General features: G+C 41.4%; 1 protein-coding gene across 1 annotated transcript in view; it reads right to left on the minus strand.

The window, feature by feature from the left end:
• Positions 1–11,637: 11,637 nt before the first annotated feature.
• The window catches only part of kiaa1191 (KIAA1191 ortholog), a 34,504-nt gene continuing 29,945 nt past the window's right edge, over positions 11,638–16,196 (minus strand). Inside the window, exon 9 of the mRNA XM_028813082.2 lies at positions 11,638–12,417. Within this exon, the coding sequence (XP_028668915.1) occupies positions 12,209–12,417 (209 nt within the window). The 3' untranslated portion in view covers positions 11,638–12,208. The remainder of the gene's footprint in view (positions 12,418–16,196) is intronic.

The raw sequence follows: 16,196 nt of genomic DNA on the forward strand, positions 1-16,196 counted from the left end.
AAAAAGTGATTTAATAGGCAGTGTCAAAGTCAGTCGGCAAGTGGGCTTTCAAAAAGATCCTGCAAAAAAAAAAAAAAAAAAAGGTGCTGGAAAATCTTCAGTTATAAATGGGGGAAAAAACAGCATATGTTAAAATACTTGTAATTATAGGGACTTTCAGTACGTTGTCATTTTTCATCAGTAGACTTTTGTATGAAGATTGGAACTACAGTAAAGATAAGCTGGAAACAAAATGTTTTTACATTCGTAGAGTCAAAAATTTTTTGCGTACAGAGTCCTGTGAAATTCTTACTTGCTTGTGCTAAACGGCACACGGGGTTCATGTTCTTACATGGAGTTTCTGTGTTCTCCCTGTGTTCACATGGGGCTCCTCCCGCCAGTCCAAAGACATACACATTTGTTGAATCAGTGTTGTTCATCTTGGACCTAGTAGATGTGTGTGTGTGTGTGTTCACCCTGCAGTGGACTGGTGCCTTGTTCAGGTATTGTTCTGCCTTGCACCCAGTGATTGCTGACATAGTCTCCAGCTGCCCCACAACCCTGTCCTGAATAAGTGGGTTAAAAGACAAATTTTACTAAACATTTATTTACTTACTTACCAACCTATTTATTTAAAGAGCTGCTGTAAAATGCCAAATTTCACACTGGGAACAAATAAACAATGGGAGGGTGTGTATATATTTACTTAAACTATCTATGTATTCATTTATTTAATGAGCTCCTATAAAAAGCCCTAGAATTCCCCTTGGGATAAATAAAGTTCTATTATATAGTGCCTTTCATATCTATACCTATTAAATACCATGTCATTCCTGTTTACCTATGTATGAATGTCTGCTTTATAGCTCCTTTCATTTCTATTTATCCATCTACCAATCTAATATATAGTGCCTTTCACCTGTCTGTCTCTTTCTCTCCAGCTTGCTGTTCGTGTTGAGGAGTTCCATGTTAGCTTGACTGTTATAATCTCCAGACAGAAAAAAAAACACAAAAGGGAGAGCAGACCTCCAAAAATCCACAGGAAAGGCCAAGAGACAACCCTGCTGCAGCTCTGCGCCCCACAATTAGACTTCACCCCTGGCACCCAAACCCCAGCTCAAAAGAAAGGCTTTCTGGCCTACATGGGCCCATCCATCTATCTAAACAACATAACACAATGGAACTCATATTGTGAATGGAAAAGATAGATAGATAGATAGATAGATAGATAGATAGATAGATAGATAGATAGATAGATAGATAGATAGATAGATAGATAGATATGAAAGGCACTATATAATAGACAGATCGATGTGAAAGGCACCATATAATAAATAGATAGACATATAGAACTTTATTTTGTCACCAGGGGGAAATTTGGCTTTTACAGAAGTTCTCTAAATAAATAAATAATACATAGATGCAGTAGATAAGTTAGTAAATAAATATATACACACACACACACACTTCGGTCTAAACACTCACAGACTGACCATAAAGTAAGAATTTGGGAATGCATGACATTTTCATTGTTGCACTGCAGTGTCACGAGGTGAAGCTCCTCTATGCCTATTCTGTTGCCACAGTTTGACTCCTTGGATAACGTTGTTGTGCTCCATCATGTCTTTGTATTTTTGTCAAACTCACCGAGTTACTGGCGTTCTGTTGGCGCAGTGTAAATAGACATACAGTTAGGTCCATAAATATTTGGACAGAGACAACTTTGTTCTAATTTTGGTTCTGTACATTACCACAATGAATTTTAAATGAAACAACTCAGATGCAGTTGAAGTGCAGACTTTCAGCTTTAATTCAGTGGGGTGAACAAAACGATTACATAAAATGTGAGGCAACTAAAGCATTTTTGTAACACAATCCCTTCATTTCAGGGGCTCAAAAGTAATTGGACAATTAACTCAAAGGCTATTTCATGGCCAGGTGTGGACAAGTCCGTCGTTACGTCATTATCAATTAAGCAGATAAAAGGCCTGGAGTTGATTTGAGATGTGGTGCTTGCATGTGGAAGATTTTGCTGTGAACAGACAACATGCGGTCAAAGGAGCTCTCCATGCAGGAGAAAGAAGCCATCCTTAAGCTGCGAAAACAGAAAAAACCCATCTGAGAAATTGCTACAATATTACGAGTGGCAAAATCTACAGTTTGGTACATCCTGAGAAAGAAAGCAAGCACTGGTGAACTCAGCAACGCAAAAAGACCTGGACGTCCACGGAAGACAACAGTGGTGGATGATCACAGAATCATTTCCATGGTGAAGAGAAACCCCTTCACAACAGCCAACCAAGTGAACAACACTCTCCAGGGGGTAGGTGTATTGATATTCAAGTCTACCATAAAGAGAAGACTGCATGAAAGTAAATACAGAGGGTGCACTGCAAGGTGCAAGTCACTCATAAGCCTCAAGAATAGAAAGGCTAGATTGGACTTTGCTAAAGAACATCTAAAAAAGCCAGCACAGTTCTGGAAAAACATTCTTTGGACAGATGAAACCAAGATGAACCTCTACCAGAATGATGGCAAGAAAAAAGTATGGAGAAGGCGTGGAACAGCTCATTATCCAAAGCATAGCACATCATCTGTAAAACACGGTGGAGGGAGGCAGTGTGATGGCTTGGGCGTGCATGGCTGCCAGTGGCACTGGGACACTAGTGTTTATTGATGATGTGACACAGGACAGAAGCAGCCGAATGAATTCTGAGGTGTTCAGAGACATACTGTCTGCTCAAATCCTGCTAAATACAGCAGTCAAATTGATTCATGATACAGATGGACAATGACCCAAAACATACAGCTAAAGCAACCCAGGAGTTTATTAAAGCAAAGAAGTGGAATATTCTTGAATGGCCAAGTCAGTCACCTGATCTTAACCCAATTGAGCAGGCATTTCACTTGTTGAAGACTAAACTTCAGACAGAAAGGCCCACAAACAAACAGCAACTGAAAGCCGCTGCAGTAAAGGCCTGGCAGAGCATTAAAAAGGAGGAAACCCAACATCTGGTGATGTCGAGGAGTTCAAGACTTCAGGCTGTCATTGCCAGCAAAGGGTTTTCAACCAAGTATTAGAAATGGACATTTGATTTCCAGTTATTTAATTTGTCCAATTACTTTTGAGCCCCTGAAATGAAGGGATTGTGTTAATAAAATGCTTTAGTTGACTGACATTTTTATGCAATCGTTTTGTTCACCCCACTGAATTAAAGCTGAAAGTCTGCACTTCAACTGCATCGGAGTTGTTTCATTTCAAATTCATTGTGGTAATGTACAGAACCAAAATTAGAAAAAAGTTGTCTCTGTCCAAATATTTATGGACCTAACTGTAGGTGGCCTTCCACCATTAACTGGATGCCTTTCCATTCTGTGACAATACAGTAAAACTGGTGTGTCATCCATAAAGTGCTTTTTCTTGAAGGTAGGACTACTCATAGAGACACACAAGTAGGCCATACTAGATAGACAGATAGATAGGAAGGAGAGGCACTATATAACAGATGAGTTATTTCCTAACTGGCTTAATCCTGAGCAGGGTCACGGAGGGTGCTGGAGCCTATCCCAGCCAACACAGGGTGCAAGGCAGGAACGATTTCCTGGACAGGGCATCAGGCCATCACAGGGCACACACACACACACAGGCTAATTTAGTGTCATCAAGCCACCTATCCTACGTTCCTTTGGACGGGAGAACATGTAAACTTCACACAGGAAGGACCTGTCGTGAACCCTGGTCTCCTTACTGTGAGGCAGCAGCACTACCACTGTGCCACCATACAGACAGATGTGAAAGGCACTATATAATAGATAGATAAACAGAGAGAGAACTTTATTTGTCTCCAGGGAAAATTTGGCTTTTTATAGAAGCTCTTCAAAAAAAATATCTACATAAAACAGATAAGTAAATATGTACACAAACACCAGAATGACTGAAAAGGAAGAAAATTAAGAAAACAAAACCAACCTTCTGACGTAGCAGTGCCCGTCTCAGTGAGGCGCTATACAGGCGTGTTGCTGTTGCTATGAAGGTCCTCATCCAGTCGCGTTACTTCACTTTGTTCTCTGGAGGTCCTCCACGCTGTTGTGTCACAGACAGGATGTGTAGTGTTGTTCATAACGGCACTCAGTTTCATTTTACTTCTGTCCTCTTCTACGACCTCTGGGGGGGGGGGGTCCGGTGTGTGTCCCATAATTAATCCCACCCTTTTAATTAACCTGTTGACTTGGTGAGCCTCTCCTGAAGTGATGTCACCAGCCTAGCCCAGCACAGCTCAGAGGCCATCACAGACTTGTCCCTGAAGTCTGTCACTTCCCACCTCACTGGCCCTGCTCTGCAGTTTCTTTTATGCCCCCTCTGTGTTAACTGACCAGTCCAGCCCGTCACTGGTGTTTTTTTTACCAGCAAGCTTACCTGAAACCCACTCACTGCTAAAACTTTCAGGTGTGACTACTCTCATCATAAATAATATAAAACGCCATCTTCACGCAGTTTAGGAGGTTGTGGTTTAGCGTTAACATGGCAGAAAAACACTTAGCTGTAAGTGGGCTCTAAATGTTCACCCCACTTTATCCAACTTGAGCTTTGCTGCTCACAGTTTGCCCTCCTAATATTAAACTATTGTGGGCTTTTGAATGTGCACTCGGCCAAAACCCTCTGAAATGTTTTCATGCGTTTGTCTTAATCTGACACCACCCAAGTCCACAGGGGTCTGCTGGCAGTTAACATGGCCGTCTCACTTTCGTTTCACACCCGATGAGCGCAGTGTGCCGCTCTCTTATCAGGAGCAGAGCTCCATCATCAGAAAGGAGAAGTGTCTACAAGTGGATGTACAAAACTCAAGAATGGCCAGCGTGTGTGCAGGATCAACGATCTGAATTTTTGGAGCGCTGAAGTTTCTCCTTCTCACTTCAGGGCATTTCTATGAATTTCCACTTTTCAAAGAAATGTGCGCCTGCTGTTAATCCATTACTTGGTCTGCTTGGAACATGAAAGGTGTAGACTCCGGAATCTGTGCTTTTAACGTAAATGTTTTAAGGAGAAAGAAAAAAAAATACAAATTTGTTTAACTAATAATGTAGAAAAGTTTAGGATTAAGTCACCCTGGTATTAACTCCGCTGAATTGGATGTGATTGCGGTCACTCAGGGTGACCTTTACTGATCCGCTTCACAGTCTCAAGTTCAAATGACACTCTGGACAGTACGCTGCTGCCATCTAGTGGAAAGTCACAAATCTTTCTCTGCCTTTTCACTTGAGGGTAAGTCATCAATATTCATGAGTGGGGCGGAGCCTTCAACCCAAACACACAAAGGCGAGTAAACAGTAAGCTGCAATTTTAGAACAAACCGAGACTGAACTATTAGTTGAATCAAGCGACAGGGATGTCGATCGTGGGGATTTGGTCTTCAGACGCTGACACAGACCGATGTACATGTCCCTGTATGACTGAATGCCGTGATACGCCTGGTCACTCCGGTTGTGTAACGTTGTGGTGGGGCGCAGTATGTATGCCACAAAATGATTGTGGTTTAAGTGGAAGGACAAGACAGACGTTAGCCCCCTTAACACTGTTCACAATGCAGCAACTGTCAATGTTCGTGTCGGGAATTATGGAAGGCACTGCGATAGCCCACGATAATAGAAGCGGGGCACATCAATCGTGCAGATCAGGCGCAAGTAACCAAAAAAACACAAGTGTGACGTCAGGGTGCGCCCTAGCAAAAGTCACTGAACAGGTGACATGCAGCACGTGGGCTAAATCTGTGTCAGTGGACACCCCGTTCAAAACAATTCAACGTTTTTGACTTGTTGTTCTGGGGATAAACATTAAAACATAACATAAGGAGGTGAGGCGGCGGCAAGCGGGACACAGAGTTGTGCATTTGGTAAAATTAAATGCTGCTGTGTGCGCACTTGAGGTCAGACGTAGAAATTAAACCTGCCCACATTGTTCCATTAGCAGGAGTGTGACCTTCAAAGAAAGACAATTAAATACAAGACATGGAAGGATTTTAAATTTACTAAAACCTTTAAGAATAACTTGTTTTAAATTGAAACCCTGAGGAGACGACAAGCCCATCACAAATCAGCGAAACATTATGGCGTTGACAGTGTCTGGATCTGGCAAATGCCGTCTCTTGTGGGTTCTTTATGCACCGCTTTCGTTTTCGTGTTCGTTTCTCAACCCAAAATCCTGACATTTGGCTCACGTGGCCTTCTCGCCGCCTGCCAGGCTTTGGGCACATCACTTCTGGCCTTACCCGGTGGGCAGCACTGGCCAGCTGACTCAAATCTCCTAAACTGGGATTATCTGCCATTCTTTAACCGTTTGAATTTGGAACGCGCACCCCAGGCAAAGCCAGGAAGGACAAACATCAAACTGGCAAGTAGTGTGAAACGCTCGAGTGGCACCTGTGGACCTGAACAGAGCCACACAAGTTAGGACGGGCGGCACACGTGAACTGCTATTATAAAGAAAAAGGGCTTGAAGGCTGCTCACTGCATTTAATTTCTTTGTTCCAAGGATTTGCTTCACCGTGAACCCCCAACCCCCCCATAGCCCCAATGCTTTATGGTCATTTACTAAATGTAACATCTCATGTTTTTTTTCTATCCCCTTGCTAACGGTGACGAGAGGTAACTCGAGTGTACTGAAAAATGGCATCCACAGCCCGTCATATTAGACGACTTCCGCTCAGTCGTGGCCTACACTTACATAACCCTAGAGAGCTGGAGGCAGGCGGTGATGTGATCCTGTGATGGATGGTCATCTAGTCCAGGGGGTCTCAAACTTGGTCCTGGGGACCCCCTGTGGCTGCAGGTTTTTGTTCCAACCTGCTTCTGTTTTTAATCGGGCTCCTGGGCTAATTAAGTGATATGTTATTTCCCAGATTCTGTGTTCTGGGAACAATATAGAAATTAGAAAACTAAGTTTAATTTATATATATATATATATATATATATATATATATATATATATAGTTGAAATAGTTTACTGTGAAATAAATGCAAAGAGTACACGACACGTGTTTCATATACACACACACACACATATATATATATATATATACACACATATACACACACGTACGTACTAAGCAGTTATATGAGAACTAGTCATTTAGCCCGTTATAATAACGGGCGCTAGAACAGTAGTGCATACACATTAGTAGGAACAGTCTATATTAAATGGCAAGGGACTTTGCCCTCATTCTTTTTGTTGGTCGTATTTTTCTTTCTTTCAGCCTTTCTTTTGTTGATGTTTACTTGCTGAGCTGACCGTTCTTCGTGGGCTGCTGCCGTGTATTGTGTGTCTTTAATTTTCTGTGACAGTAATACTGTCTTGTACGGCTCTATTCAATAAGGGCGCGCACAAAAAGGCGAGCTTCAAAAGGGTGACCTCAATTGAGCGCGGCGAATAAAGGCGTTCGTAGATAATTTAGTTCAAATGGCTCTGGAATATGTGAAGAGCAACAAAGGTGCAGATCTTTATTTACGCGCGCCTTTATTGAAGGATACCGTCTTGTACGTCCTCTGGCTTGTACGTCCGTAATATACCTTTAATTTTCTCTGGCGGTAATACAGGCGTGCGCGTCGGTAATATGCCTTTAATCTCCTCTGACAGTAATACTGGCTTGTATGTGGCTGTAATATGCGTCACTGTATTGTGTACCTTTAATTTCCTCTCACAGTAATACTGGTTTGTATGTCCGTAAAACGCCTCTAACTTTCTCTGACAGTAATATCGCGCATCTCACCGTGCCCCGCGCATGCGCACTTCACCAGAAGACACCCACACACGGACACCTGGACACACATAGAGATTTTATATATATATATATATATATATAATGTATTTTTTTTTCTTTTTAACAATATTTCCATCTTGATTTTCATTGTTTTTCCGGTTTCTTCTAATTGTTTCATTAATCCATTACTTTCTAATTAGTGGGTCCAATGCTAAAATAGTTGCAGCCTTTGCTTATTCCGTGTTGTTTGCCTGCGTGTCTGCTCTGCTCGATTGTAATTATTATTAAGATACAATGAACGGAGAAAACGGCACAGAGAAAGGGCAAAGTATAATGAAATCAACAAAAGTGAGTTAAGCATTTAAATCTGTAGCAAAAATGGAAACATTTCTAAATGTCTTATAAATGTAAAAATCGTGCTGCTATGCTTTTCTAAATGTAGAATATGAGTGAAAAAAAAAAACAGCTAACTAAATAAGCTCAGCGTTATCGGGTGTTGTCACTGATTAGGAAGCTGGTTGGAACAAAAACCTGCAGCCACAGCAAACAACCGACATTGAGAACCCCTGCTCTCGTCTAACGTGCCAACTAATCCATGACTGGTTTGAGGGTGGGCTCTGTGTGTGTGACAGCCAATAAATGCTCATCTGGAAGTACAATTCATATAATGCTGTCAGCTTGCAGTACCACTTCCAGGTATGAGGGGGCACCTGTGTTCTCTCTCTTCCTTTGGATTACCAAGAAGCTGCCCAGTGAGAGCAACTAAGCCCCATCCTGAGACTCCACCTCTTCTGGTCCTGCACCATAAATATTGACATCACCAGAAAAAAATGACATCAGATCAGGAGCAGTGTCCCACAACCATCCCGATGTCCCCAAATCTGATCCACTCAACTGAGTGGAGCATTTAGAAAAGCTGGAAAGGCTAATAAGGCAGCATGTGCACACCTTTGTTCGGCTGCATTTAGTTCTCCTTAATATTAAACACAGTGGCATGGTCATTCCCCCACTCTTTTGTACCTTCACAGCAGTAACAACCATGACTTTACAAACAGAACAGGAGCTCGTCTGGCTGATGTCTCATGCTTGACAAGAAAAAGGGCGGAGACTGCAGCTGAACTCACTGGACCCGTTAACCTTTCATAGAGAACTTGCATGCTATTGGCTACCACAAAAAGGGTCAAGCATAACGACTTTGGTGGGCGGTCGGCCCGCAGTCAGTAAATTAGACAAGGCAAGCAATTTTTAGTTGTTTAAATTGACCTGGTCTGACGAGAAGATCAGCAACTCTGACATACCTGGAAGTCTAAGCTGCTCACTGCAGCACTCACTTTAAGACTACCACATTCTAAAATAACCAGGAATTGGTAAGTCCTACTTGCCCAAACGGCCTGTCCTTGAAACATTTGTTTGTTCATTTAAAAGCCTTCACACTGACATCAATTACAGAGAACACCAGTCTATTGATCAGAATGGAAGTGATGAAGTCATTAGATCTCCTCAGTTCAGAGGGTGTCCAAAGAGGGCAGCTCATCACTAAAGCCAATGTCATACTAGATGACTTCTAGTCACAGGAGTCTCAAAACTTGCTGACTGAGGTTGGTATCTCATCGTCTGAGTTATGAGGAGGCTAGAAACTGAAGGGTGTGTCACGTCCCATAATTGTAAGTTGACTTTCTGACACAATTTCACAGAATATCAGAAAGCTCACCTTTTTTCCTGACAGCCAATTAACGTGCTGCCCGATTGTGCGAATGCTTTAATACTTTACAGGTATGGAGAGTTGAAAGTTGGGGACTTATTAAACTCAACTTGATTTTTTTTGGAGGAAAGAAGTGGATAGGACTGGCGAGCTTTGTTGGGCTGAATGGCCTGTTCTCGTCTAGAGTGTTCTAATGTTCAAGCCCCAATCTTGACCCTTTTTTTCCATTCTAACCACATACTGTATGTAAAACGTGATGGACGAGCTTCTTTTCTGTTTGCGAGATCCAATACATGCATTTATTGTACTTCAGGATGAGCACACATTGGTTTTCAGCTGTTGCAGCCTGTCCCTCTGATTGGCATCCGCAGTGACGCAGCTCAGCCAAACTACTGGAATGGCTGTCCCCTACTCGCTTATGTACAGGAAGTCTTAGTGTTGTGTAGTGTGACAGAGCTTTAACACAGCGGGCGTTTGTGTGGGACTTATTCAAACTAAACCTACCACCTCTACAATCTCAATTTCCAGAACAGATGAAAGTTTTACAAAATAAAATAAAAAAAAAAAATAGAACTGGCCTTCTGTACGGAAGCCGAGAGAGGACGTGCAATATCGTTAATTTGGTTCTATTCAATAAAGGCGCGCACAAAAAGGCGACCTTCAAAAGGGCGACCTCAATTGGGCGCGGAGAATAAAGGCGCACGTAAATAAAGGCGACCTCAATTGAGTGCCGAATAAAGGCACCCATAAATATAGGTGAGCTTCAAAAGGGCGACCTCAATTGAGCGCCGAATAAAGGCGCGCGCAAATAAAGGAGCGCTTCCAAAAGGTGACCTCAACTGAGCACGGCAAATAAAGGCGTTCGTAGATAATTTAGTTGAAATGGCTCTGGAATATGTGAAGAGCAACAAAGGTGCAGATCTACTCGTAGTCGAAGGCTATACATTCAGAAAGGAGAAAACTATTAACGGGAAACATCTGGAAATGCACTGAATATAGGATTGGAAAATGTTCGTCTCGCTGTCATACCAAAAATGGATTATTCGTCAAGAGACCATCTACGCACAACCATGTTCCAGATGTGGCGAAGATCGAAACAAGGAAAGCAATAGAGGACACGAAACAATCTAATCTAATTTTCTGTAATTTTGAAAACAATGAGAGCTTTAGAAATAGTTCGTTAGAAGTTCATGCATTAATTAATTGGATGTTTTAATATTCTTGCTTTCACCTTTTTATACATTCAATCATTGCCTTTATCTAATAAATTTTCTGTAATAATTTTGTTGCGTTTGCCTTTATTCGCTGCGCCCAATTGACGTCACCCTTTTGAAGCTCGCCTTTATTTATGTGCGCTTTTATTCGCCGCGCCCAATTGAGGTCGCCCTTTTGAAGGTCGCCTTTTTGTGCGCGCCCTTATTGACGGATACCGTTAATTTTATTTTTTTTTTGTTTCCTCGAGATAATGAACTAATTTTATCGTGATCAAGAAAACGAACTTTGTTTTCTCGAGAGAACGGAAGAATTTTATCAAGGTCTTGATAAAACAAAAAACCATTTTCTTGAAATTATGAAATAATTGTAATAAAACCTTTAATGTTTAGCTACGAAGCCACGTCCTGTTTGAAATGGCAGAAGAGCAGAAACCGTACTGATCAGCGCGTCACATTTTTGTTCAATCAAGGGCCGACGCAGGCTGAAATACGTTTATGCCTTAGTTTAGAAAATAACGTTAGTATCCGTCTTGATGACAGTTAGCAAGGCTTCAGCTGTATAGGTGTCGCAATCTAAGCGAGCCTGATGCCAGGAGCAAAGGTTAAGTTTTGTTTTCTTGAGATCGTTTGTCTTATCTCAAGGACACAATTTTAAAAAATAACGATACTGCCCGTCTTCCGTCCTTCTGTTATACTGCCATCAATTTTTTTTTTTTTTTTTAAATCTAAATGCGTCTCTCCTTTGGAGATTAGATAATCTAAAATTTTGTTGGGTTGGGGACCTGACATGGCAGGTGGCACTTTGCCTGGTAACAGCAACACATTTTAAAAGAACACGATACGTCCTGCTCTGACATTTGTCACTTCAAATTGTGACTCGTGAATGCAGTGCAGCGATCAGTGATTTGATACTCAGTTAAACAAAGTCCCTTGGTAATAATGCGAGCACCCAGTCCTACGTTACCTTCACAAAAACATTAAACACACATTAATGTTTAACATCTGACTTGGTTTATTGTGTTTCAGTAATGGTCAATGTAAATTGTCGCTACTCACAACCACATCACTTTAAAAGAAAACTGAAATTCTTGCCAGCGCTCTTCTTTGTTAATGATAATGTAAGAATACGTTGGCATAGAGGGAAAAAAAAACAAACACACAATGAATCTGTGTGTGAACCTAGAATAGGTGGTGCTGACCACAGGAAAACATACATTAAAAAAAATAAATAGTCATGTAAATTATATATAAAAACTTACCGTCAATTAATGCAAGTTTCATTGCTATCAAAAAAAAGATGAAACAAGAAAGAAAAAAAAAACAACTTGTACATACAAAGCTTGGATTATTTTGTGACGAGCAATACAACTTGCCAATTAATAACAAAATGTCAGGTCTTAATGTTGACAGATAAAGTGGTAGTTTAGACTCATCTTGGATTCTACACAAACAAAAAAGTTTCAAGTCCTGCAGATACACTGCAAAAATGAACTAAAAAAAATATATATACTGGATTTTGGGATTTTAAGCCTGCCTATGTGTGCTGCAATGAGCAGAGTCTAAAACCCCGAAGGAGTGAGAACGTTCATGTCCCTTGGTTTCAGGTTGTGTGATCGGGGCACATGCTTTTTCTCCTCAATGACCGGAATGTCCATTTTTGGTGGTTTCAAGTTAGCAGGTTCTTCCGGAGCAAGTGTGGCCTGTGCTCGCATGATCTCCATTGGGGAAGGTTTTTGAGCCCCAAGATATGACTGCAGTGCAAATCCTCCTGTGGGAAGACAGTAAAAGAATTAAAAGTCTGTAAGACTCTACCCTGGAAGGCCTAAGAGAAGGTTTATGGATGTGGTGAGAGAGGACATGCAGGTGATGGGTGTGACAGAGGAAGACGGACAGGACAGGAAGATATGGAACAAGATGATCCGCTGTGGCAACCCCTAATGGGAACAGCCAAAAGAAGAAGAAACTCCACCCAGAGATGGACGTTAGCTAAGCTGTACCCGTACAGCATGCTCACTTAATGTCGGCAACATCTACAAATTGAAATCCTCTTCAATGGAAGCAGCAGGCCCTCATATATACAAATGCCCTTTTGACTCTGTGAATGTAAACTCAGTAATGTTTCAAGTTCAGATAACATTTTACATTCTGCAAGATGACTTTCACAGATGCACTTCATGAGTGACTGGCCGTATTTGTTGACCAGAAGTGAGGTACATTGTCTAGGTGAGTTGGAGACGGACTTTTAAAACTGGGCTTGAAGTGAACGAAGGAAGATTAACACAGCTGAAAACCTGAAGATCAAAGCCAATAAGGATACATATTATATTTGGACTTATCAGACTTTTCCTGTGGTGGACTGCTTCCATTTGGAAGGAAGATGAGGACCCTGAGGTAGAAACAAGCCGCCGAGTCATAACATGCGGGGTCTTTGGGATCCACATTTGAGTTAAGCTCAAGAATTTGTAAAGGATTTTAAATACCAGCTGGTACTGAGGCTGAAAAATATACGTGGAGGGACAGAGTGTTATGTCTTCATTGGCTCTTGTAATTTTCTGTCCATTCTCTTTTGTTGTTATTGATACTATTTAAATATAATTGCCTAATACACAGTACGTCTCAACCTCAGATCAGAACTGTTTAATGCTGAAGTGTGGTTTGAGGAGGGAAGCAAAACAAGACATGACCTAACAAAGAATAGCAGGTAATCTTAAAAGCAGCTTGGGAAGAATAAAATCCCGTAAGTAGCAGCGGTAGAGATATTAGATTTATAGTCTCGTACTGTTGCAATATCTGTCCTTAAGCAGTCTCTCAGAAGGTTTTAAAAATGTGTGTCTTTCTGTGAAATTCATTAGACACAACCCTACTCTAGAAATAGTTTAGGAGCTGAACACAAAAACGGTCTCAAACCAGTTTACAAATCAGATTGCCGAGTCCAGCCCACAATCCCTTTTGTATTCAAAAGGTAGAAACACAGCAATGAGAAATGTAGAAATGTCCTGTCCAGAAAAGCAAAAAAAGTACATAAAATGGACAATAGGCTACTGACTTTCTTTTTCATTATTCTTGTACCATATAAAAATTGTGTTTAAGCAGAAGACATATATACTTAAAAAAAAAGAAAAAAAAAAGTTTACTTCCATTCAGAAATCTTTTGCGTCACAGTGTCTGTTAGAAGATGGCAGCCAATATAACCATATTCATATGAAGCTTCACAAAAATGTATTACGTTTCTGTGAATGAAAATACTAAACGTGTTGCAAGATAAACTAAAAAAAAATTCTTTGAGAAATTATATTTAGAACACACAAAGCAACATTTTCAAATTACTGTAAACTATTTGGTTTTAAAAAAGAATTTACTTAATAAAATACCAAAAAACATTCTGCAGTAGGTGCAAAGCGGAGCACAGCCCCACCCACAGGGCCTACAAAACCCTGAATCACACACAGACAGACAGAGCTAACTTTAATGGCCAGTTCCATTAAGTCTTTGAGGAGGTCAGCATGGCTAACCACCGGTACACCATTTGACACTACTGTGGGATGATGAACCTGTGAGGCAGCAGCACTAATATCACAACACCACTTTGCATAAATTAGTGAAAAGGAAAACCAAAAGGATCAAAAGTAAAGCTGGGGTACTCATGTTTTAATTTAAGAGTCATGCTGAGATGCTGAACATATTTATAAGTGTGTGCGCTGGATCTGTCCATTTCAGTCCAACTTTGAAACCAAAACTATTGACTAGTGAATGAGGAGGGAGAGGCAGATCTTCAATTAAAAATCCGGAGTGAATTGAATTTCCCATTTATGCCCAGCATAGATTTTTCCAGAAGCATTTATTTAGCAAAAAATAAATATTTTGCACATTGTGAACATACGACTAGATAACTGATATGTGGATTATGCAATGACTATTGTGAGATTTTTTTTCTTTTTTAATGGATGTTTACATTGTTTGCTGAAGTCCACCGTTTCTATCAAACGTTAATCTCACATTCATAGAAAACAGATGAACATTATTCATCACTAAATTAAAAAAACTCAGTTTACTACAATGGCTTACAGGATGAGCACATGACAATGGGCGTAAGGTTGTTTCACACAACTTAGCAGTGCAGCATTGTACAGAAAAGTACAGTATCTCACAAAAGTGAGTACAGCCCTCACATTATTGTAAATATTTTATGATATCTTTTCATGGGACAACACTGAAGATGTGACACTTTGATACAATGTAAAGTAGTCCTTGTACAGCTTGTATAAGAGTGTAAGTTTGCTGTGCCCTCAAAATAACTCAACACACAGCCATTAATGTCTAAACCGCTGGCAACAAAAGTGAGTACACCCTAAGTGACAAATGCCCAAATTGTGCCCAATTAGCCATTTTCCCTTCCGGTGTCATGTGACTCGTTAGTGTTACAAGGTCTCAGGTGTGCTGAATTTGGTGTTATCACCCTCACACTAGTCACTGGAAGTTCAACATGGCACCTCATGGCAAAGAACTCACTGAGGATGTGAAAGAATTGTTCTACATAAAGATGGCGTAGGTTATAAGATGACTGCCAACACCCTGAGACTGAGCTGCAGCACGGTGGCCAAGACCATACAGCGGGTTAACAGGACAGGTTCCACTCGGAACAGGCCTCAACATGGTCGACCAAAGAAGTTGAGTGCCACGTGCTCTGCGTCATATCCAGAGGTTGTCTTTTGAAAATCGACGTATGAGTGCTGCCAGCATTGCTATAGAGGTGGTGGGGGGGGGAGAGAGAGATGGGTTGTTGTTGTCAGCCCGTCAGTGCTCAGACCATACGCTCGCCAAATAAAATTGGTCTGCATGGCTGTCGTCCCAGAAAGAAGCCTCTTCTAAAGATGATGCACAACAAAGACAAGCAGACTAAGGACATGGATTACTGGAACCATGTCCTCTGGTCCGATGAGACCAAGATAAATTGATTTGGTTCAGATGGTGTCAAGTGTGTGTGGCAGCAACCAGGTGAGGAGTACAAAGACAAGTGTGTCTTGCCTACAGTCAAGCATGGTGGTGGGAGTGTCACGGTTTGGGGCTGCATGAGTGTTGCCTGCACTGGGGAGCTACTGTTCGTTGAGGGAACCATGAATGCCAACATGTACTGTGACATACTGAAGCAGAGCATGATCCCCTTCAGAAACTGGGTCACAGGACCAGCAAGATAACAACCCCAAACACACCTTCAAGACGAAAACTGCCTTGGTAAAGAAACTGAGGGTAAAGGTGCTGGACTGGCCAAGCATGTCTCCAGACCTAAACCCTATTGAGCATCTGTGGGGAAGGTGGAGGAGCGCAAAGGTCTCTAACATCCACCAGCTCCGTGATGTGGTCATGGAGGAGTGGAAGAGGATTCCAGTGGCAACCTGTGAAGCTCTAGTGAACTTCATGCCCAAGAGAGTTAAAACAGTGCTGGAAAATAATGGTGGACAAACAAAATATTGACACTTTGGGCACAATTTGCACATTTTTCACTTAGGGGTGTACTCACTTTTGTTGCCAGCGGTTTAGACATTCATG

The sequence above is a fragment of the Erpetoichthys calabaricus genome, chromosome 11 (genome assembly GCF_900747795.2).
Source record: "Erpetoichthys calabaricus chromosome 11, fErpCal1.3, whole genome shotgun sequence".
In the NCBI taxonomy this organism is placed as follows: domain Eukaryota; kingdom Metazoa; phylum Chordata; class Cladistia; order Polypteriformes; family Polypteridae; genus Erpetoichthys; species Erpetoichthys calabaricus.